Genomic DNA, 23,875 nt, shown 5'->3' with positions numbered 1-23,875 from the left:
TTAGAAAGCGACACTCCACACACTGCCGCTCAGACGCCAGAGGGAGGCTGCCAGTGGCTTGGCAGGTGGGCACGAAGCCGGGAGATGGGTGGGGGAGTGGGGCGGAGGCATCGTCGAGTGGCGTTTGGGTCAGCCAATGGTAGTTCGGAGCTGGGGTGGCAGGGGCGGAGGCGCCGAGGCCGATCAGCCAATGGAGGGCGAGCAACTACTGGAACGACCTGGTGACGTGAGGAGCGTTCCATTCGGCCAGCGGTGGGCGGTTGCCACAGCTGGTTTAGGGCCCGGACCATTGGGGCCCCTTGTCAGGAGGAGGCAGCCTTCGGGCTGGGGAGTAGTCGCTGCCACCTCGGGCGGCCGACGCGGTCCCCTGGGATAGTGCACTTCCTGGCCTCGTTTCCCCGCTGAGTTCGCTCTCCGGGGTTCAGGTAACAAGGAGTGGGGGTGGGGGTCTCCGGAGCTCGGCCGCGTGGTGGGCTGCCGCCCCCTCCGCTGCACCGGGACGCGCGGACCTGGCCCTGCCCTTCTCGGGCTCCGCGCCTGCCGAGCCCGCGGCTGAGGGTGACTACACGTGGCGGGGCGTGTGTGAGTGTATACGAGCGTGCGGAGGTGGCGCGCGTCCCAACCTGCCCGGGGCGGTGGTCGGCGGCGTGGCCGAGGCAGGGCGGGCCTCCCGAGGCCGCGCCCGCCGCCGGTCCGCCTCGAACTCTGGCCTCGGATCTCGGGCCGCTGGGCCGGTCCCTGGTTCTCGACGGATTTTGATCTTTGTTCTGCCAGGCCCAGCTCTCCTCCTTCCTGGTCTCTCTGCTCCCGCTGGGCTGGTTTATTAGGAGGAGATTGTTTTCCAGGTTAGTTTTACACAAAGGAAGTGTTAACTGCACCTCTGGTGCCCCCTCCCTTTTCCCAAGCCTTCCACCCTCTCCTTTCCCTGCTCAGCTCCTAGGTTCTCTTTGGACCCTTGCCCTCTCCAGCCCGGGAATGATTTCAAGTTGGTTGTTTCTCATCAGTCAGTCGGGCTGCAGGCTTCCACCTCATTCTTGCCAGCACTGGGCATGTGGTATCAGTAAATAGAGGCTACAGCACCACACCTGAGAGAAGGGTGGCCTTGGCAGAGAAAGGTCTGGGGATTCAGGATGCTAAGTGGAGATGGTACTTCCGAAATGTCCCAGAAAGCACCCTTATGACTTTTCTTAACTGCTGCTATCCCTCCCCCGCCCTCCAGCCCTATCAGAACCTCTCCTGCTTCAGGCAGCCTTTCACCTACAGGTTTGTGATGTGGTTTCATTAAGATTCCCACAAATGTTAGGCTAGACCAGCAAGATTGGTTCATTTCCCAGACTCAGGAAGTTAGGAGGGTTTGATTAGGGGAAATCTGTTTTGAGTAAATACAACCTGGGTTTGTGTACAGAATGTCCAAAACCTCCTAGCTCTGCCAGAGGATGACTTGTTCGCTGGTGTGATTCATATTTGACCGGCTAATTGAAGAAAGAAAGTGAAGAAGTGGAGAAGCAGAGAGAATGGTTCCTTAAGAATAGAGATTCTTACTGTTATTTTCAGAGTCCTCTTCATGATGATTATAAAACAATATGGTAGAGTGGAAAGTGCCCTGGCCTGAAAGTCAACAGACTTGTTTGTTTTCTTGGCTTAGCCTTGTGGCCTTGTGACCCTAGATAAGTAATTTCCCCTCTTTGGTCTTGACTTTACTCATTTCCAAAACAAAGTAATCGGACTAACACCTATAAAAATCCCTTCTAGTTCCAAAGTTCTCTGGGAATCACATCATCAATATTACAGTGGAAGTAACGGAGTATATTTAAGAAGATATACTAGCCCCCTTCTCTTTTTGAGCGCCTTTAACTTTTTCTTCTGCTAGGGGACGAAAACAGATTAGAAATAAACTTCCCCATTTCTTCACCCAACACCCCTTCAGGCGTTGCTCCTCTTTCTGCCTCTGGGAAGGAAGATTGAACTGCATTTTCTTGTTCCTGCCTCATTTTTTTCTGTCTTCTTGTGTTTTTTCTTAGGGCTGGAAATTGGACTTTTGATGATGTTTGACCCGGCGGCAACAATAGCAGGCAACGTGATTTCAAAGCTGGGCTCAACTTCTGTTTCTTCCCGCTTGTAATCATAAAGCCCATTTTGGACCAGGAATTCCAATCATGTCTGTGATGGTGGTGAGAAAGAAGGTGACACGGAAATGGGAGAAACTCCCAGGCAGGAACACCTTCTGCTGTGATGGCCGAGTCATGATGGCCCGGCAAAAGGGCATCTTCTACTTGACCCTCTTCCTCATCCTGGGGACGTGTACGCTCTTCTTCGCTTTCGAGTGAGTTTCTGTTGAGTAGCATGGCCTGATTATAGTTAATCTTGGGTCCAGGGAAAGAACCGTCTTTCTGGGGAGTTTGTCAGGAGTCCTGGGATGGGCTCTGGGCCTCTTGAGCGGTGCCTATAGATCGTGCCAACTGAATTCATCGCTTTGCGCTCATAACAGAGTATGTGCTTCCTCAAAAGCCCAAGACCTCTGATACCAATTTTACTGCACTGATTTGGGGCCACCCCTGGAACACTGGGGGAGTAAAAGAGTTTGTCTTTATCACTCACCTCCCCTTATCAGTGGTCTCCTTAGATGCTTAGTGCCTGCCTCTTCCCCACCCCTCCTGAGCCTAGAGTCTAGGGGCACTTCTCGTGGCCCATGATACTCATAATACTCACCCATTCTGTTATTCTGGGTCCTATTTCCTTAGGGCTCGGCTCTTAGCTAGCTGTTAAAATCGAAAAGCCAACTGAATTGGGAACCTGCAGATTGGTTCCAGCCTCAGCTGTGCCACAGTCTAGCTGCATGTGTGGCACATATGTGCTTATTAAATGTGAGTTGCTCTTTCTTTCAGTCAAAATTGCTCAACATAAACAACTCTCTCTTCTGTGTGTGCCTGATACCAGCCTGGGAGGTATTTTTTCTGTGATGTAATAGCTGGTACTAGAGCCACTGTTTGAAGTCTGTGTGGGTCAGCCCTCTAGGGACATGGCCAGTTGGATTCTAGGCTATTGTGGCATGACTCCTGGGTATGCTGAGAATGCTGTACACTCCAGGGATGGGAGCAATGCTAATTGGTTTGGGATTATTATGAGGAAGGCTTTGAGGAGCCAAGAGGTGTGTTTCTAGACTGTAAGCCACACCTACGATGAGCCTGCTACCGTACATGTACTCGGGCGACCTGGAAATGGAGCTCCCATACTGGGGCATGGCATGGGGCGGAGGAAGGGGCTTCTTGGCCAGCCTTCGTGGGTGATTAAAATGAGCTGTGGTCTCTTGGGACTCATTTGGGTCCTGTGAGGGCTTCAGGCTTACCTAGTGCATCAAGAGTGATTTTTTCCCAGCTGCTTTGCTGGACTTTTTGATGGTTGCAGCTGGCTTGAGTAACAGCAGGCGGAGAGGGGGACCTAGTTGATAACAGGGCTGGGAGAGGAAGGTCAGAGGACCTCATGGTCAAAGGTACTTCTGTTGCTGCTGCCGACTTTGTGAAGTATTTGGTAAAGTCAAGCAGGTTGATGATGGTTTTTTAGTTGCTTTCCAGTCTGAGTTTCATGACTCTGTGTGTGTGTGTGTGTGTGTGTGTGTGTACTTGTGGGTGGTATAAGTGAGTGTGTGCAGGCAGGCAGGCATATGCCTAACATTAAAAAATGTTTCCCCACTCCTCACCCTTCTCTCCAAGTTTGCTTTGCTTTATCCCTGCTCTGCTGCTTTTTGGAAGTGCAGAGCTCAACCCTGTTCTCCGTCATTCTCCCTCCTTTGCCTGCTCAATCCCTAGCTCTTTTTGCTACTACACCCCCCTCCAGGATTAAATTTTTGTGGTTGGAACCATTCAAAACAGAGATGAGATTTGTTTCTAGGCCCGGAGTGAGCTGGTAATTCTGGGCCCAGGAAACCTCTGGTTTGACTGGCCAAGAGAACTTGAAATTTGGAGCTGCTGGCGTCCAGCCCTTTTGTATCTGGGAGCCAGGCAGAGTCGGATTTGGATCTGTTCCACTTCGGCCCTGAAAGCCTCTGAAGAAAACGGCCTGTGGGGGTGAAGCTTATAATTAGCCAGTTACTGTTTGACAGAGGCAGGTTGGGTTTTCTACCAAGATTTTTTTCTTTTTTTCCCCAAGTTATTTCTTGCGCTTTGCCCTCAGATGTGAAGGGTGAGGTTGTTTGAAACTGCCCTGAGTTCCAGCTGTGTCTGTGTGTAGAGTAAATATTTTGGAGGCGAGGGCTGGGGAGGGGGCGAGTAGGAAAGGGGGAGGGCTGGAGGAAGTGTTAGCTGGGGGGTGGAATGGGGAAGTCTGCATTTAACCAAAGGGAAGAGGTCCCTGGCCATGAATCCTTTTTACTGAGAATGCTGGAATCTGTGTTTGTGAGCACGAGTGTGTGTGTTTGTGGGTGAGCGCCCGTCTGTCCTATGCAGACACACAGACACTCTAGGTGGCGGCTGCCTTGCGCCTAGCCAGTGACAGGCTGTGCAGAGGATACCAGCATGGCTCTGAGGAATCACATCGCTTTCTGGTCGGCCTTTTCCTTTGGGGGTCTGTCATTTACTACCCACCGCATGGTGGGGGGATAGGGCTTCAGGTCAGAACATGGGCTTCTTCTTTAGTATGAGAAAAGAAGACGTCAGGAAATCTGCTCATCTAGACCCCTACCTTCAGGCAGTTGAGGGTGTCTGAACCGCCAGTGACAAAGGGCTGTCTATCTTCATCTTTAAATTGTCCAGGAGCATAGACCGCGCTTTGTCTGGCTGCCGCGTTTTTGGCCTTGAGGAAGAACATCCAGATCTCGAGGCACATCTGGAGCTGCATTTTAGTAACAGGGTCCGGCTTGCGGCAGGTGCATAGGAATGAGTGCGAGGTGATTTATAGCTGCCCGTGGCACAGCCCTGGGTCGGCCAGATGGCTTGAGAAATCTGGTCAGGCGTGTGGGCGCCCCCTGATGCAAAACATGCAGTGTTAGTGGTGCCAGTGGACATCTTTTTATTTTTGGATTTTGCCTTTACGCATTTAGACTTCTCAAAGGAGGGACCTGTAATTTTCAGTGGACAGACAATAGATTGACTACATAAGATGGAAAATGGCCTGTATGGTTAGAACTGTTTCCGAAGAAGCTGGGTAGCCATCTCTGAGGGCTGTTGTCACAGAGCGGATCCCTGCACAGGATGGGAAATTGGGCTAGAGTTATTACTGAGCCTCCTGCAACTCTGAGAGTCTGAAATTCTATATAACTCTTCCGTCCATCTGGAAGATTCAAACACAGACGCAGAAAAGGAGAAGATAGAAGATGACCAGTAGGTAGCTGTGTCTTAAATGTAATTGTATCTATAGTAAATGTGCTTGGATTTAGAAGCAGAGTGTCATTTCTACAGTGCTTTGAAAAAACAAAGAATTTCCTAATGTATTCTTAGGGTGAGGCATTTAGGAAATGTGAGTGTATATGCCAGTTTCAGCTTTGAGCCCTTGCACCGTTTCTCAGTCCTTTCTGCCCAAACCCTGTGCAGCTTGTGTGATGAACACGTAGCCAACAGCTTGGCTGGGAATGTCGGGACACTATAGCAGAATGACACTGATGACCTGTGAGCTGTCCAGCTACTGAAAGGCTGTTGGGGTATTTAGTCACATTCAACTTGCTGATAAAGCTTGGGGGAAAGGGCCAAATGCACTGTCTTCTGGGCTGTCTCTTTCAGCTTTGTGACCAGATCACTAGTGGGGTCAAGGTCCTGAGGCTTGTTTTGTGGCAAGAAGGACTATGTGACGCTTGACCCCTGAAGTAGTAGTTTGCTGCTATGATCAATGCTTATGCCTCCCTGTGCTGTCTGTAGAGGAAATCGTATCAAGTGACTATCAAACTCTGTTGCACTGACCCTCGTGGATGCTTCTGATGTACAGAGGAGTCATTGAATTGGATGAACTGAAACAATCTTTGTAGCACTGCTTAGTAATTGTCCCACTTCTAGCCTATTCAACTTCTACCTCTTTTTCAAGTCCCTTCTTGAGTCCTCCTCCATGAAATTTTTTTCTAGTAATTTCTGCCTTTGTAGGACTAATTGTACGTACTAGTCATTTAACACATAATTAGGTGATATTTCTTGTATTTCTGAAGTCTATGGTTATTACCCTTTGAGCTCTTTCAATGTCAGGGACTATCTTCTGTGCCTCTGTGGCCCCCACAGTGCCCTCTGCCAGGCCTTACGTAGAGCAGGTGATCAGTGAATGTTGTGGAATTGATACATTCTGGATGCACTTCGAATGGAATAGTCTTGACTTAGAAAATCATAGAAGGATAGAGCCAGAGGGGGGCCTTAGAGACTATCCCCCCATCCTTTTGCAGGTGATGAAACCAGGTCTACAGAAACAGGGTTATTTCATCAAGATCAATTGGCCAGCCAGTGCCTCTCTAGGACCCCACGCTCATCTCATTGTTACCTTTGAATACGGAGTCCTGAAGACATGCCGATTACCCAGCATAGTGCTAAGTAGGGGATTGGCATGTTCCGGGTCCTTACTAGCCAGTAAGTGTTTGTGTTACCTAGTGGACCCCAGGTGGTTTGGGCCTCCCTAGCTCATGCTCCTAGAAAACGAAGACTTCTTCCTGGGAAACTGATGGCATTCTGGTAGACTTGAAGTTAACAAGGAAGCCCATCTTAAGTGTGAACTTAGAAAGTAGGCTTTCTGGAGTTCCTGTCATTGTGCAGTGGTTAACGAATCCAACTAAGAACCATGAGGTTGCGGGTTCGATCCCTGGCCTTACTCAGTGGGTTAAAGATCCGGCGTTGCCGTGAGCTGTGGTGTAGGTTGCAGATGCGGCTCGGATCCCACGTTGCTGTGGCTCTGGTGTAGGCCGGTGGCTACAGCTCCAATTCGACCCCTAGCCCGGGAACCTCCATATGCCGTGGGAGCGGCCCAAAGAAATAGCAAAAAAAAAAAAAAGAAAGAAAGAAAGAAAGAAAGTAAGCTTTCTGAGTGGCAGAGGATCATCACCTCTGTGGCCACTCCTAGCCCCTGCTGCCAGGATGGGGACAGCTCAGGGAAAAATTAAGCAATGTGTGCTCTCTTCACTGCTACTCTGTGGATGCTGGTGATGAAAGGGACACCATGTCCCCATGGACAGGTGGGAGAGAAGAATCTGATAACAGAGTTCCCGGGTTTGGGGAGACACAGGGCTAGGTAGACCAAAGCCAGACTCTGACATGGCAGGATATGTGTGCCTCTAGTGACAGAGTCCGGGTTCCTGGATTCCTTAGGAGGGATTAGGAAGAGAAGAAAGTGACTTTATCGTGACCTCTAACGAAGGTAATACTCTCTGGAGAATTGCTCTGTGGAAGTTCAGTCTCTTGCTTATCTAGCCCAAGATTCTGTCTGACTTGGCCAACCAAACAACAGTTTTTGCAAGGCATAGTTGCCTCTTTGATATCAATCTGTTACAGTACTTGGCTAAGCTCAGCTTCCTGATAAAGCGGGTCCCCTAGAGAAGGATTGGGTTATGTCTCCCGAGCAATGTGCTTTCTTTTCATGATTCTTTAAGGTTCTGTCATTCAGAATTCATCTGTATATTTTCAGCCTCTACTACCTTTTGTGAGTTTCACATGGTCATTCTGCACTGAATGCATCGCCCGTCTTTTGAGAATGAGTCTTTTTTTTTTTTCTTTTTTCTTTTTTTTGTCTTTTTGCCTTTTCTAGAGCTGCTCCCGCGGCATATGAAGGTTCCCGGGCTAGGGGTCTAATTGGAGCTGTAGCCACTGGCCTATGCCACAGCCACAGCAACGCGGGATCCGAGCCGCATCTGCAACCTACACTACAGCTCACAGCAACGCCGGATCTTTAACCCACTGAGTAAGGCCAGGGATCGAACCCACAACCTCATGGTTCCTAGTCAGATTCGTTAACCACTGCACCACAACGGGAACTCCTTGAGAATGAGTCTTAATTGAGCATAGTGATCATCTCTTTTGGGAAAAGTGAGCACAAAGAACAGGGATGTCCCCCAGGATGCCAACATCATTTGAGGTGTATCTTGAGGGAGAGGAGTGCTAAGTCTTCCTCCTCAGCGATGCCAGAGCTGGTATTGGGTTTAAGAACAAAAGAGACACCTTATGCCTCTTGCTATTTTGAGAAGCTAGTGAATTCCAGGTAATGAGGGGGATGTGTCTGGAATGAAGCAAGGAGAAGGCAAGAACCTTATGATGATGATTAGATAAGGACAGTTAATGAAGGGCCTCAGAATACTGACCTGAAGAGTTGGGGGGCTTAACTCCTTAACCGGAGTTGTTCTAAGTCCGAAATTGTTCTAAGCAGGAGGATACTGTAATTGAAATTGGTTATTTGTTATATTTGAAATTTGTTATAATTTAAATGTGAAATTTATTATTTTAACTGAAATTTGGCAGCTACTCAGCAGATTGCCTGAATAGAGATTTTGGCCTTCCTCAGTGAGAGGATGGCTCATTGCCTCAGAATGGAAAATGTCCCCGCTTGCTTAATTTTCCCCATTGTTACTGGAGCAAAACAGGGTTATGCATTTTCCCTCTGACCTTCACATAGTTGTAAATCCAGAAGCTGATTTTTAATTATGGGGTGTTTTAGGGACGGGGGTGGCCACACCTGTGGCATGCGGAAGTTCTTGGGCCAGGGATCAGCCCGCACCACAGCAGTGACAATACCAGATCCCTGAGGCTACCAGGGAACTCCAATTATGTTTTTAGTGTCTGAGGAAACTCTTCCCTTCTTAGCAGACTCTTTAAGTGTCATCAGAAGAATGCTGAACCAGTCTTATGGGTGGTTCTACATGTTGACTGTGCTCTAGAGGTAGGTCGTATGTAAAAGGACAGACCGTCATCCTCAGCGGGGAGGACCTATAACAAAGGCTTATTTCTGCTATGTGGGATCAAGGGCCATTGTGGGGCTCTAATCCTTGGGCCCTTCCTGCAATTCCGAACACAGCTCTTCCTTAAAGCCACCCTTCATGGCTGCTCTGGGAACTGTTTCAAGCAGCCACCAGCTTCCCAAGAGAGCTCATCTCTGACCACTTACAGTCCTTAGAGTCTGACTCACCACCCCGAACATTTGATTATTGGTCTTATTTAGCTGTTTCATATGTTAGTTATGTTTTCCCCAACAAAATTAACTCCCATTTCTCTCATTCTTCATTTGTTAGACCCATAAATACTTGTTGGCTGATTGATTGCACTGATAAAAGAACAACAGCGAAAAAAAGAGCATAGCAAGAAAGCTATTAGGGAGACCTAGAAACAGTATAGAAGAACAGTCTATACAGGTCTGTGAGGCAGCCCTGCCACGGAAGCTGTCTGGCTTCTTACCAGCCCCACTCATGAATCTCTTTGAGTCTTTTCGGGTGAACTGAAGTCTGTGTCATTATCATTGTCCCTCCAGTGAACTAGTGTGCTAAGGATGGGGGATGGGACGTGACATACCAGCCCAGCCTGGCACTGCTGGTTCCTGCTGATCCGTACCACCACGTGGTCCACGAGACATGTGGGAGTCCCATCATCTAGTCCAGATACGGAAGCCTGAGGCCAGTCGAGGGGTTGGTAGAAGATGGATTAAAATGAGGATGTCTCTTCAGGTAGAAGAAATGAACACTTCGTGGGGCTATAGTTAAACTTATTAAATTCACGAGGGAGAAAAGCAACTTCTAGCCCCCTGGTACTCTGAAGAGGAGTTCTGTTTCAAGAAATGTATGGATAACATTATTCATATTGATATAGATGGACAGTACTGCGGGGTTTCAAAAACGGCTCTCATATTTGTGGATGACAGATCCAGTCTTTCGTTGGAACACATTAGTGATGTTTGAGGATCCTCCTGACTTTGGAGGTCGATATTGGGAATTACCACCAACTCTTCACATAGCTTACTCCTATCCAAGACAGATCTCTAGCTTACTGCAATGATAGGACTAGCCTCGGGGGCTGGTAAAGACAGACACATGGGTTGTAGTTCACAGCAGTCTTAGCCGCTGGCTCTCTAAGTTTCCTCTTGCTCGGGGTAGAAAGGCCTGCTGGTCCCACATCTGCCTTCCCAGCCACACCCACTCACTAGTGACAACTGGCTGCCAGTGGCCTCATCTCTAGAGAACAATACAATGGTTCTGTTGTGTACTTGTTGACATACAGAGTGGATTGTTTTAGCAGGTGCAGAAGATAGTCTGTGTGGAGATTACAGAGACCTTTATCCTTGATGGCGTAGTGTAGTTCAGATCTAAGTTGTCCTTTGTCTGCTCAACAAGCAGATGTTGGAATGGAACTTAGTTAAGCTCGGTCCTTCTGTGCATGGGAGCAACATTAGTGTGTGTGTGTGTGTGTGTGTGTGTGTGTTCTACTCTCTCTGTATCTTTTCCCTGTAATAAAACAATTTAAACTCCCTTTGGTGGCCAGTCAGATGGCTCTGATTTGTCTAAGGCTTTGCATTGGAGTCTGTACACCCAGGGCAGTTTGAATCCTGGAGAAAACACTTTTTTTTTTGTCTTTTTGCTATTTCTTGGGCCGCTCCCACGGCATATGGAGGTTCCCAGGCTAGGGGTCGAATCGGAGCTGCAGCCACCGGCCTACGCCAGAGCCACAGCAACGCGGGATCCGAGCCGAGTCTGCAACCTACACCACAGCTCAGGGCAATGCTGGATCGTTAACCCACTGAGCAAGGGCAGGGACCGAACCCGCAACCTCATGGTTCCTAGTCAGATTCGTTAGCCACTGCACCACGATGGGAACTCGGAGAAATCACTTCTTTGTTATCAAGAGTGATTTTACAGTGACAAGAACGATGGCTGTTTTCTGTCAGTGTGGTAATTCCACTTGGCTTTTCGTAACTCAGAGCCTGGTGTTTCTCCTGTGTCCTTTGGGTCCCTGATAAGTGGAGGTGACTTTCGTTTCTGAATTCACTCCTCGGTTACCCATACCAGTGAAGGGGAAACAAGGGAAGAGGCTAATCCACAAGCTAGTGATATGCAAGGACCTTCGTTATCCTGAACTCAGTTCTCCAGATCCCACTCGTGGCTTTTAGGAGAAGGAAGGCAATTGTACAAAAGCAAGCTAAGGCCAAGGACTTTGTCAAAAACAAAAACCCAAAAACCGAAATCTTAAAAAACAAAACAAAACGAGCAGGCAAGCAAACGAAAAGCCACAAAAACCACTTTGCAAGTTCACTCCATATGTTCACCTTCATGGCAAACTCCTCAGCCTCGTAATACAATTGGTTTGCACCCCCATGGGGTCATGTGCGCAGCAGGGAAGCAGGGGGTGGGTCTCATGGAGATGGTTCCAAACCTGCAGCGAAAGTACAACCCGGGGTTAAACTTTTGCTCTGAGTGGACAGCAGCTTGCTTAGTCCCCGCCATGCCGATGAGGTCAGCCTTTCTCCCGAGCTTACTCTCTCCTCTGGTCCTTGCCCGTCCGCTTACACTCTGCCTCCAAGAAAAGATCTCTGTGTTGAAGGAGGAAATGTGCCTCTGGAGGAGGAGAATAAAAATAGGTCAGTGAAAACTCCCATCACATATTCCCATTTATTTGGTTTGATATCCAGTTCAACTCCACAAGTATTTGTTGATAGCTTCTTTTATTAGGCTCTGGGAGATACAGAATCATGATGATAATTTTTTTTTTTTGGCTTTGAAGCATACTTTTATTTTTTTTCATGATGATAATGTTAATAGCTGACATTTACTTAGCGTCTACTATGTGTCAAGGGCAGTTCTAAGCACTTTATTTATAGTCATGCACTTGGGCTGCACAACGACCCTATAAAATACTATTATTATCCTTCTCATTTCACAGATAAGGAGACTGAAGTTAACTAAGTTAACCAACTAGGAGCTGGTAGAGTCAGAATTCAAACCCAGGCATTCCCACTCCAAAAAGACAAAAGTTCTTGGGAGTGCCTGATGTGGCTCAGCAGGTTAAGAACCCAACTAGTATTCATGAGGAGGGGGGTTCGAGCCTTGGCCTTCCTCAGTGGGTTAAGGATCCAGCGCTGCTGCGAGCTTCGGTATAGGATGAAGACACAGCTCAGATTTGGTATGGCTGTGGCTATGGTGCAGGCCGGCAGCTGCAGGTCCAATTTGACCCCTAGCCTGGGAACTTCCAAATGCCTCGGGTGTGGCCCTAAAAGGCAACACAAACAAACAAACAAAGGACAAAACGTTCTTTCTCTTATGAAGCTCAACTGGGGGCGATGAAGTCAACGTAGTGGAAATAGTACAGTTTAGGGTAGGCGTCTTGGAAGAAGCAAGACCTCACTAAATCCCAGATCCTTCAGCTAGAATGGGTATAATAGACTCTACCTCATAGACGTAGTGTAATAAATGGATGAAATAATACATCTAAAGAACTTAGTGGGAGTTCCCTGGTGGCTCAGTAGGTTAAAGGTCTGGCGTTGTCACTGCCGTGGCGTGGGTTCGATCCCTGGCTTGGAAACTTGGCCGTGCCCAAAAAAAAAAAAAAAAAAAAGGAAAGAGCTTAGTGCATATGATGTGTGCTCAATAAATTGTGGTCGTGATGATGACAATGATGGCATTGATGGCTCTGGACCTGAAAGATGAGTAGAGCTGGGATATCCAGAGAGAAGGAGGAATGGCCTTCCAGGTGAATTATGAGGAAAGAGGAGAACAAACATGATGTTGGGAAGGGGTGCTAAGGAGATACAGTTTTCTCGTTCCCTTGCTGTGGCCACCACTGGCTGAGGTCATTGAGGAGGAAGAGAAGTGAGTGGCCATTGCAGAGTCAGTCAGCAGCCCTGAAACTTTTCATTGACCTTGAAGCACGCTGGCCACACCCTCTGTCTGCTACTGGGACTCTGCTTCCCGACTGGCCCTCATCTCTTCTTCCTCTTCTTCGAGCTCAGGCTTAACGCCAGATGAGTGGGTATGAAAAGCTCTAGACATTCCCAGAGTGAGAGCAACCTGCCGTGCCTACAGTCCAGGCTCCGTTGCATCCCTGAGCCTTTGTTGAGGTACAGAGGACATGGAGCTCCCATCAGGCTGACAGGAGGGACTGGGCTCGGTAGGTAGCAAAGGTCCCTTAGACTGTTTTTGTTTGTTATAGGCGGCGTCAGTTATTTGTTGAGCCCCTAGTATGTACAAAACCTCTGTTAGGAGTTTTAGGTAATTTGAGAGAAGTAAAAAACGTGGTCCTTGCCCTTGATGTACTGCCGTTTTGCTGTGGAGACCAGATTGATATACTTACTGGTAACAATGCGAGGTCAGTATAGGTCGGATAGGTTGGAATAACTAGCTGTTCAATTGCCTACTTTCTTTAGGTGCCGCTACCTGGCTGTCCAGCTGTCTCCTGCCATCCCTGTGTTTGCTGCCATGCTCTTCCTTTTCTCCATGGCTACACTGTTGAGGACCAGCTTCAGTGACCCTGGAGTGATCCCTCGGGCCCTACCAGATGAAGCAGCTTTCATAGAAATGGAGATAGGTGAGTTTTCTAAGCGACTGGCAACATGCTGTGCAGTGGGTGGCTTTGATTGGCAAGGGAATGGAATCATAATTGTAGTTGCAGATTAACAATCACTTCTAGCCTTTTCCGTCTGAGATCCTGAATGTGAGATCATGACTGCCCTATAAAGAATATGAACTTCATTCTTCCCTGTGTTGGGTCGCATTTCAGGAGTTTTATTACCAGGGTTCTGCTGCACTGTTCCCAAGAGGATTATTTTTAAAACTTTTTTGGGATCATCAATTCATTTGATTTTTTTTTTTTTTTTTTTTTTTGTCTTTTGGCTTTTTGTTGTTGTTGCTGCTATTTCTTGGGCCGCTCCCGCGGCATTTGGAGGTTCCCAGGCTAGGGGTCCAGTCGGAGCTGTAGCCACCGGCCTACGCCAGAGCCACAGCAACGCGGGATCCGAGCCTCGTCTGCAACCTACACCACAGCTCACGGCAACGCCGGATCCTTAACCCACTGAGCAAGGGCAGGGACCGAACCCGCAACCTCATGGTTCCTAGTCGGATTCGTTAACCACTGCGCCACGACGGGAACTCCTGATTTTTTTTTTGATGAAAGCTATAAACCTTCTCTTTGTAAAAATATTCCTAGGGAGTTCCCTCGTGGCACAGCAGGTTAAGGATCTGGCATTGTCATTGCAGCAGCTCGGATTGATGCTGTGGTGAAGGTTTGATCCCCGGCCTGGGAACTTCCACATGCTGTGGGCACAGCCAACAAACAAAAATATTTCTATATGTATCACATACATACAATTTTGGATATAATTTCAGGGACTCATAGATCTTTTTGAAGCATATATGTGGATTTCTAACTAAGACTTCTTATTGCTTTAGTGGAACACACAAGATGGGAGGGAAAAGAAACCATTAAGAATTCTGGGAATGGTAAAAGAAGTAGTTACAGGCTCATTACAGTGTAGTCTGCGGCTCAAGGTAGGGCCCTTGGGGACAGAGATCAAGTGCTGCACTACCCAGGGGCCAAGCTGCTTTCATGAATTGAAGCAGAACATCCCAGGGCTCAAGGAAGGAATATCCTGGGAGCTCACACTGGGACAGAAGGCTCTGATGCCAGTACTTGCAGGGAGTGAGAGCCCACCAGATCCAAGAGCCGTGCCTGCCTAAGTTGTTCTTATATCTGGTGCCCAAGTAGCTAGAGTTAGCAACCAAGCCACATGCAGTAGAAGAAAAGGCTCTAGGACTTCTAAGACTAAAAGCTGTACCTGTGGAGTGCCAATCTGTAGCTCGCCTTTATTCTTTTAGGTGCTTTGTTATTGTTTGTTTGTTGGATTTTAGTATTTTATGTAATTAAAAAGACACAAATGGGAGTTCCCGTTGTGGCACAGTGGGTTAAGAATCCGAGTGCAGCAGCTCAGGTTGCTGTGAAGGTACAGGTTCGATCCCCATCCCCCACTGGGTTAAAGGATCTGGCATTGCCACAACTGTGGTGTAGGTTGCAGCTGTGGCTGGGATTCAGTCTCTGGCCCAGAAACTTCCATATGCCATGGGTGGGGCAAAAAAAAAAAAAAAAGACACAAATGTATTGGGGTTCTAATAGGTATTATGTTACATTTACATATTATTTTTGAAGGGATTTACATTTTTATAATTATGTGCCTATCCAGAAAAAGAAGACATCTTTCTGTATTTTCAGACTGAATTTTATGCCCTTTAATAAGATTTTTATAGTTTTCTTTATCTGGTTTCTTCTCATATTGAGTTTATTCCTAATGTTTATATGCATGCTGTTGTTAAAAAAATATTTTCTCCCAGTTCTGGTTGATTTCTTTTTTTCCCATAGTTTTATTGAGATATAATTGGCACACGACATTATGTAAGTCTGTGGTGTACAACGTGTTGATTTGATAGTCTTTCAGGGTGCTCTGAAAGCTTCCAGCTTTTGTATTTCGTTCATTTATTTAGCTGTGTTTATCTAGCTTATTAATGGATTTCTTTTTGGAAAATTTCAGCCTTTTTTAGGTGCACTGAAGGGACAGGTTTGTGCATATTCGAGCTCAGACTACTTTGGATGGAGGCGAGGGTGGGAATTGTGGGAAAGAAACAGAAGCGAGGTGTGTCAGCACAGCTGGAATTGGGGGAGACCTGGGCTAGTTAGGAGCACGATAGGAAGGGACAATTGTGAGTGCCATCTTTTCTCTAATCTGGGTTATTCTTTTATCATCCCCTTTCCATTCATATGTGGAGAAACTGAAGGTCAAGGCAGTGCCTTGACGTGCATCTCACAGCAAGGAGGCTGTGAGCAAGGTTAGGTCTGTTTTGCTAAATCGTGAGGCCTGGGGCCCAGGCTCGAGCTGTCAGGTTATTACCTCTGCACTTAGCATGTTTCTTTCGTAGAAGAGTGCGTTCTTGAGCTCATACATATGTGTAGGTTAGCAAGTTTTTGTCAACTTACATTCAGCCCTGTACTGGGTATGCTGTGGGTAGGGGTTGGGCTGGGCAGAGAAGGCATGTGGTTCCCTTGCATTATAGCTCGCCTTTGTCCCAGGTGTCCTCAGGTAGAGCACATACTGAAGAATGTTAAGGTGGCATGCTGGTACTTATATCATCCTCTAATGAATAGTTATCCCCATCCTATGACACACTGTTATTGTTTGATTTCACAGCATCCAGCATCCACCCTGCTCCGGAAAAAAAGGAAAAAAGTTCCATATGGCAGATATTTTTAAAATCAATGTGAATTGAAAAAAATATTCTGTTTTTAGAATTATCCTGCACAGCGAGGGTGCAGTGAGGCAGGCACTCTCATATGCTGCCCATGGGTGGGTGTGCAAATTGATACAATCTGTCTGCCCAGCAGTTTGGCAATAAGTAATATGGGCTTTAAGGGTTCATACCCTTTGACCCAGTAATTTCACTTCTCTCCAGGTTAGCTAAAGGAAATAATCAGAGAGAGATTTACACAAGCAATTGTAGAAGGGTTTTTAATGCATCGTTTTTTCTTTCTCCTAGCTATTTTTTTTTTTTTTTAGTAGCACTCTAGGCACACGGAAGGGATTGAACCCCCACCACAGCAGTGACCTGAGCCAGTGCAGTGATAACAATGGATCCTTAACCCACTGAGCCACACAGGAATTCCATTCCTAGCTGTTTTAGTGCCAGCAACGTTATATATTACTGCCCAGACTTTAACATACGTTTCTTTTTTTTCTTTAAGTTTTAGAAATTAATTTTAACACATGAACATATTCTTGAGGAAGGGAGGAGGGCATTGGGATTGGGCCGGAGATCAAGGGGGCTTAAGCTTTATCTGTAATGTTTAAAGTTTTTGCATGCAGCATCATTTAAATAGCAAAATACCAGAGGCAACTTAAATACCCAATAATATGGAGTGGTTAAATAAATTACACTACATGCATATGATGGAAAATTGTATTGCCAGTAACGATGTTTTCAGAAAAAAATTAACCATGAAAAATGCTCACTGTGTAATGTTAAGTGAAAAATATAGGGTATAAAGTTGTGTTTATAATATAATCTCAAATCTTAAAAAATCAGGAATTTTGTTTTGTTTTGTTTCTGTTTTTTGACCACCCTGTGGCATATGGAGTTCCGGGGCCAGGGATCCGATCCTAGCCGCAGCTGCGTGTGACCTATGCTGCAGCCGTGGCAACACTGGATCCTTTAATCCACTGTGCCAGGCTGGTGATGGAACCTGCATCCTGGTGCTGCAAGAATGCCAGGACCCCATTGCTCCACAGCAAGAACTCTAGTACATGCTTCTGTTTTGTGTACACTTTATCTTTTTTTAAACTATTTTTTTTAAATTCTATTGGAATATAGTTGACTTACAAAGTTGTGTTAATTTCAGGCATACAGCAAATTAAATCAGTTATACATATACATATATCCATTCCTTTTCAGATTCTTTTCCCATATAGATTATTACACAGTATTGAGTGAATTTCCATGTGCTATACAGTGGGTCCTTATTACTCCTGTATTTTATATGTAGTAGTGTGTATGTGTCAATCCCAACCCCCTAATTTATCCCCCCACCCATGTCCCCTTTGGTAACTCTAAGTTTGGTTTCAAAATATTTTATTTTCCCCCTTTTTGGGGCTGCACCCATGGCATATGGAAGTTCCCAAACTAGGGGTTGAATCTGAGCTGCAGTTGCCAGCCTATGCCATAGCCACAGATCTGAGCCACATCTGTGACCTCCACTGCAGCTTGCAGCAACACTGGATCCTTTTACCCACTGAGCGAGGCCAGGGATCAACCTGCATCCTCATGGATACTATTCAGATGCTTAACCCATTGAGCCAACTTGGGAACTCTTGGCTTCAAAATCTTTGAGTCTGTTTCTCTTTTGTAAGTTCTTTTGTATCATTTTTTATTGGAGTCCACATATTAGTGATCTCTTATGATATTTGTCTTTCTCTGTCTGACTTCACTTCCTTAGTATGATAATCTCTAGGTCCATCCATGTTGCTGCAAATGGCATTTCATTCTTTTTATGGCTGAGTAATATTCCATTGTATATATGTATATCTAATTCTCTGTCAGTGGACATTTAGGTTTCTTCCATGTCTTGGCTATTGTAAATTGTGCTGCAGTGAACACTGAGTTGCATGTATCTTTTTGAATTATAGTTTGTTCCTGATAGATGCCCAGGAGTGGGATTGCTGGATCATACAGTGGTTATATATTTAGTACATTTTCATTTTTCAACATAGTGTTTAACATTTCCCTGTGTCATCATTTAAAATGATGTGCTCATTTTAAATGGCTGCATAATATTCAATCCATGCGTGTATCATAAATTACTTAACCAACTTCCTATTTTGATATTGAGGTTATTTTCAGTCTTTCACTATTAAAAGGGACTCTGTGACAAATATCTTGTGTTAACATCTTTCGTACACCTCTGTCGTTTTTTTTTTTTTTTTTTTTTTTTTTTTTGATCATGCCTGGGGCATGTGGAAGTTCTCATTCCAGGGATGGAACTTGTGCCACAGCTGTAACCAGAGCCACAGCGTGACAAAGCCCAATCCTTAACCTGCTGAGCCACGAGGGAACGCCCTACCACTTTGTAATTTTGGTAAGTTCCTAGAAGTAGAATTCCTGGGTCAAGATTATACACATTTAAAATTTTGGTAGGCGGGAGTTCCCATTGTGGCTCAGTGGGTCAAGAAACTGACTAGTTGGTACAATCACTATGGAAAACAGTATGGAGGTACCTTAGAAAACTATATATAGAATTACCATATGACCCAGCAATCCCACTCTTGGACATATATCTGGACAAAACTTTCCTGGAAAAAGACACATGCACCCACATGTTCATTGCAGCATTATTCACAATAGTCAAGACGTGGAAACAACCTAAATGTCCATCAACAGATGACTGGGTTAAGAAGATGGCCCAGGTTTGATCACTGGCTTCGGAATTTCAACATGCTGCCAGTGCAGCCAAAACCACCCCCCCCACACACACATACAGTGGAATACTACTCAGCCATAAAAAAGAACAAAATAATGCCATTTGTAGCAACATGGATGGAACTGGAGACTCTCATACTAAGTGAAGTAAGTCAGAAAGAGAAAGACGAATACCATATGATATCACTTATATCTGGATCTAATATATGGCACACATGAACCTTTCCACAGAAAAGAAAATCACGGACATGGAGAATAGACTTGTGGTTGCCAAGGGGGAGGGGGAGAGAGTGGGATGGACCGGGAATTTGGGGTTAATAGATGCAAACTATTGCCTTTGGAATGGATAAACAATGAGATCCTGCTGTATAGCACTGGGAACTATATCTGGTCACTTGTGATGGAGCATGATAATGTGAGAAAAAAGAATGTGTATATGTATGTGTGACTGGGTCACCTTACTGTACAGTAGAAAATTAACAGAACACTGTAAACCAGCTATAATGGAAAAAATAAAAAAGTCATTATTAAAAAAATTTTTTTAAATAAAATTTAAAAAAAAGAAACTGACTAGTATCCATGAGGATGTGGGTTTGATCCCTGGCCTCGCTCAGTGGGTTAAGGATATGGCGTTGCCACAAGCTTCAGAGTAGATCACAGATGTGGCTTGGGCCTGATCTTGCTGTGGCTGTGGTATAGGCCATCAGAGATTCAACCTCTAGCCCGGGAACCTCCATATGCCATAGGTGAGGCACTAAAATAAAATAAAATAATAAAATATTGGTAGTCGGTGCCATATTGCTTACTAGTAATGTAAAAAAAATACCTTCTCCCCATCCTCGCCAACACTGGTGGTTTTTTTTGGGGGGGGGGGCTACACTGGCAGCATGCTGAAGTTCCGAAGCCAGTGATCAAACCTGGGCCATAGCAGTGACCCAAGCCACTGCAGTGACACCAGATCCTTAACCCGCTGTGCCACAAGAGAAATCCAAGAAACAGTTTTATATATGTACACAAAATGATTACGTGGCACTCAGTGGAATTTGGGGAGGATCCTCTATGATGTTGAGAGTCTAGTCTGGAAATGCCAGCCTGGAGCCTGTGGGCCTAGGGAAGCTTTGATTCCTCCCATTGCTCTTGGAGAGGTGGTGAGACTTTGGGGCTCAAATAACAGCTAGCAGGGCTGTTCACTGTCTTTACTGATCTACAGAAGCTACCAATGGTGCGGTCCCCCAAGGCCAGCGACCACCCCCTCGCATCAAGAATTTCCAGATAAACAACCAGATCGTGAAGCTGAAGTACTGTTACACATGCAAGATCTTCCGGCCTCCCCGGGCCTCTCACTGCAGCATCTGTGACAACTGCGTGGGTGAGTAAAACCAAAGGGATCTTGCCTGAGGGGGGGAAGCCTGAGTTGAAGAAGAGGGTCAGGGTGATTTTTCTCAGGAAAAATCAGTGGGGGTGGGAGGATAGATTTTAGATAGGAAACAAGCTAGATGTAATTAGGAAACTTTAGCTAGGGAACAAGCTTCTGAACAATTATAAATCAACTATACTTCTGTAGATCAAATCATAATTTAAATATCCTTCAGTCCGAAATTAAAAAAAAAAAACCTCTTTGGTAAATGAGAAAATAAACTTCACCTGTTTTTCAAATCTGAATTGTCCTCTACTGGATCTGTGTCAAGGGGAAACTACCCTATATAAGGGGAGGAGAGTCCCAGTCCACTGGAGGGCAGCATCGGGGAGGGAAGGGCTGAATAAGAAGTCGTGTTCCCAAGAAGAGGAAAGTTGCCAGCATTTATTGAATTCCTAGTAAATACCGGACACTATGCTAAGTGCTTTTCCTTTCTCTCATTTAAGACTCTTGGGAGTGCCCGTCATGGTGCAGCAGAAACGAATCCGACTAGGAACCATGAGGTTGCGGGTTCGATCCCTGGCCTCACTCAGTGGGTTAAGGATCTGGTGTTGCAGTGAGCTGTGGTGTAGGTCGCAGACGCGGCTCAGATCCTGCGTTGCTGTGGTTGTAGCGTAGGCCAGCGGCTACAGCTCTGATTCGACCCCTAGCCTGGCAACCTCCATATGCTGTGGGTGCGGCCCTAAAAAGACAAAAAGACAAAAAAAAAAAAAAAAAAAAGACTCGTAAGAACCCCGTAAGATAGGTGTTATCCCCATTTTATAGATGAGGAAACAGGTGAAGCACCTTTGTGTAGCTTCATATAAAATAAGTATGAGCTGAAGCTGGAACAGGTCTGATTCCAACACCCTCATTTATTCTTTCTTTGTTTCTGCAAGGGTGGGTATATGTGTGCATATTACAGGGGTCTGTGCTTCTATCTGCATATATGTGACGTAGTTGTAATCACTGTAATCACTGCTGAACCCTGGGAAAAATAAAAAAACAGGCAGTAAATGTCTGTTGATAAGCAATGTGTATTTCCTTATATTATCAATAGGCATATTTCCAGCTTTTTTTTTTTTTTTTTTTTTGGCCACGCTCATGACATGTGGAAGTTCCCAGGCCAGGGATTGAACCCATGCCACCCCAGCAACCCCAGTGACAGTGCCGGATCCTTAACCCTCTGTGCCACAAGAGAACTTCCAGCATTCTTTGAATATGCCATGGAGCATGCCTGAGTGCACTGCTTTCCTCTTATTAGCCAGTTCATTTTAGGCTAAGGTTAGGAAGATGTATCTTACTTTGTATGGTAAAAAGCTGTATGTAGATAGGACTTTTGTAGTTGAAACTCATTTTTTTTTTTTTTTTGGTTTTTTTTGGGCTGCACCTGCGGCATATGGAGGTTCCCAGGCTAGGGGTCAAATCGGACCCACAGCCACAGCCACACAGGATCCAAGCCGAGTCTGCGACCTACACCATAGCTCATGGCAACGCCAGGTCCTTAAACCACTGAGGAAGGCCGGGGATCTAACCCGCAACCTCATGGTTACTAGTCAGATTCGTTTCCACTGCGCCACAATGGGAACTCTGAAACTCATTTTAAGTGAGCCAGGAAAGTTGATATTTCAAGAAAGTCTGATATAAAGGTTTTCAGAAATAATTCCTTCTTATTAATATTCTTAAACATAACTCATTTTTTTCAAAAAGAATCTTTAATGTTTTAGTAGAAATATGGATAGCAGATAAAACAATTACAATTAAGTAGTTAACAGGAAAAAAAATGTTCATCTCTACTTAAAAATCAAAGAAATAAAAATTAAAATAAGATCTTTTTTCATCTAGAAAATTAGCAAGGAAAACCTGATAATGCCTAGTCCTACACCAATAGGAGTGTAAACTGAAACAAACTTTTTGGAAGGCAACCTAGTAAAAGTTATAAAAGCCTTAAAATACATATACCCTTTGAAGCCAGTGACTCACTTTCTAGGGCTCTATCCCAAGAAAATTAGGAATGTGGTAAAAGATTTAGGTATGTACGTATTTATCTGCAGATTATTGTAATAATGAAAAATTGGAAAGAACCTGGTTTTCCTCCAGTAGACAAATGGTCACATAAATTGTGGGACACTCATAGAGTACACTTCTCTGGGGAAAAGCTTATGCTAAGAAAGCTAAATGAAGTAAAAGAGAAGATAGGCTATGTTTATCGTGTGATCTCAGTTACACATTTAAAAGATATAAATATGTATAAAGAATTATGCAAGGAAGTATTCTAGAATGCTTATTGTTTGTTATCTATAGATTGTGGGGTTAATAAAGGATTTTGTTTCCTTCCTTAGAAAAGAATTACTTTCACGTTTTTTTTTTTACAGTCAACATATATTACTTACATTATCAGATAGAGGTGTGATTTATAATATAGTAAAAATACACCTGTATAAAGCTGCAGATATGTAGATTTATATGGCATGTTTGCTTAAAGTAAGGCTGTCTTCCTTCCCTTTTCAGAAAAGATGTATTGCAGCCCTTTAGCCAGGAGATGCACCATTCTTACAAGCTTATTTTTTGACTGGTACACAACTCATTGTGCCTTAAAAATGATGTATTTTATTCTTTGTGCTTTTTTGATTCATTACAACAGTCCATGTTCATTGTAGGAAATATGGGAAGTAACAGATGTAAATAAAACCTAATCCCAGAGTTCCTGCTGTGGTGCAGCAGATTAAGGATTCGGCGTTCTCTGTGATGGCGCAGGTTCAACTCCTGGCCCGGAATGGCGGGTTAAGGATCTGGCATTGCCACAGCCGTGGTGTAGGGCAGCAGCCGCAGCTCAGATTCAGTCCCTGGACTGGGAATTTTCACATATCGCAGGTGCAGCCAAAAAGGAAAAAGACAAAAAAAAAAAAATTCCAAACTTAATCTCAAACTCACTCTCCATTTTGCTATATTTGCCTCTAGTCTCTCCCTTGTTTATGAAATTGGATCACACATGATAGTTTTTAGTCCTGCCTTTGTCACTTAACATTATATGCTGAGCATTTTTCTACATCTTACATGTTTAAAAAATATATTATTTTAATGACTGCATAATCAATCATATGTCTATATTCTAGTTTATTTAGGCCTATCAATAGACATTATCATGATCTCATTTTATTATTATGACACTGCAATCAAAATTATTAAATTTAGAGTTCCCGTTGTGATTCAGTGGTTAACGAACCCAACTAGTATCCATGAGGATGCGGATTCGATCCCTGGCCTCACTCAGTGGGTTAAGGATCTGGTGTTGCCATGAGCTGTGGTGTAGGTTGTAGATGAGGCTCAGATCCTCTGTTGCTGTGGCTGTGGTGTAGGTCAGCGGCTATAACTCCGATTCGACCTCTAGCCTGGGAACCCCCTTGTGCTGCGAGTGCAGCTCTAAGAAGACAAAAAAAAAAATTAAATTTAAGGATGTGATGAAATTGGAGCCTTCATTTCTGGTGGGAATGTAAAATGGTGCAGCCATCGTGAAGAACAGTTTAGCAGTTCCTCTAAAAGTTGAACATAGAATTATATGAGGATTTCCCGTTGTGGCTCAGCAGTTTAAGAGCACA

The 23,875-nt window shown here is 45.1% G+C and overlaps 1 protein-coding gene across 2 annotated transcripts in view; it reads left to right on the top strand.

The window, feature by feature from the left end:
* The first annotated feature begins 262 nt into the window (after positions 1 to 262).
* Positions 263 to 23,875, top strand: part of ZDHHC9 (zinc finger DHHC-type palmitoyltransferase 9) — a 34,845-nt gene continuing 11,232 nt past the window's right edge. Inside the window, exons 1-5 of one of the 2 annotated variants that reach the window (XM_003135365.6) lie at positions 263 to 425; positions 775 to 845; positions 2,022 to 2,323; positions 13,294 to 13,454; positions 20,091 to 20,249. In XM_003135365.6, the coding sequence (XP_003135413.2) occupies positions 2,157 to 2,323; positions 13,294 to 13,454; positions 20,091 to 20,249 (487 nt within the window). In that variant the 5' untranslated portion in view covers positions 263 to 425; positions 775 to 845; positions 2,022 to 2,156. The remainder of the gene's footprint in view (positions 426 to 774; positions 846 to 2,021; positions 2,324 to 13,293; positions 13,455 to 20,090; positions 20,250 to 23,875) is intronic. The other variant, XM_003360439.4, reaches the window with a different exon arrangement.

The sequence above is a fragment of the Sus scrofa genome, chromosome X (genome assembly GCF_054392235.1).
Source record: "Sus scrofa isolate SSC_HxYL_T2T_F1_AM1 chromosome X, Sscrofa_HxYL_maternal_Yorkshire_Landrace_v2.0, whole genome shotgun sequence".
In the NCBI taxonomy this organism is placed as follows: Eukaryota; Metazoa; Chordata; class Mammalia; order Artiodactyla; family Suidae; genus Sus; species Sus scrofa.
This window is presented reverse-complemented; position numbering and strand designations above follow the sequence as displayed.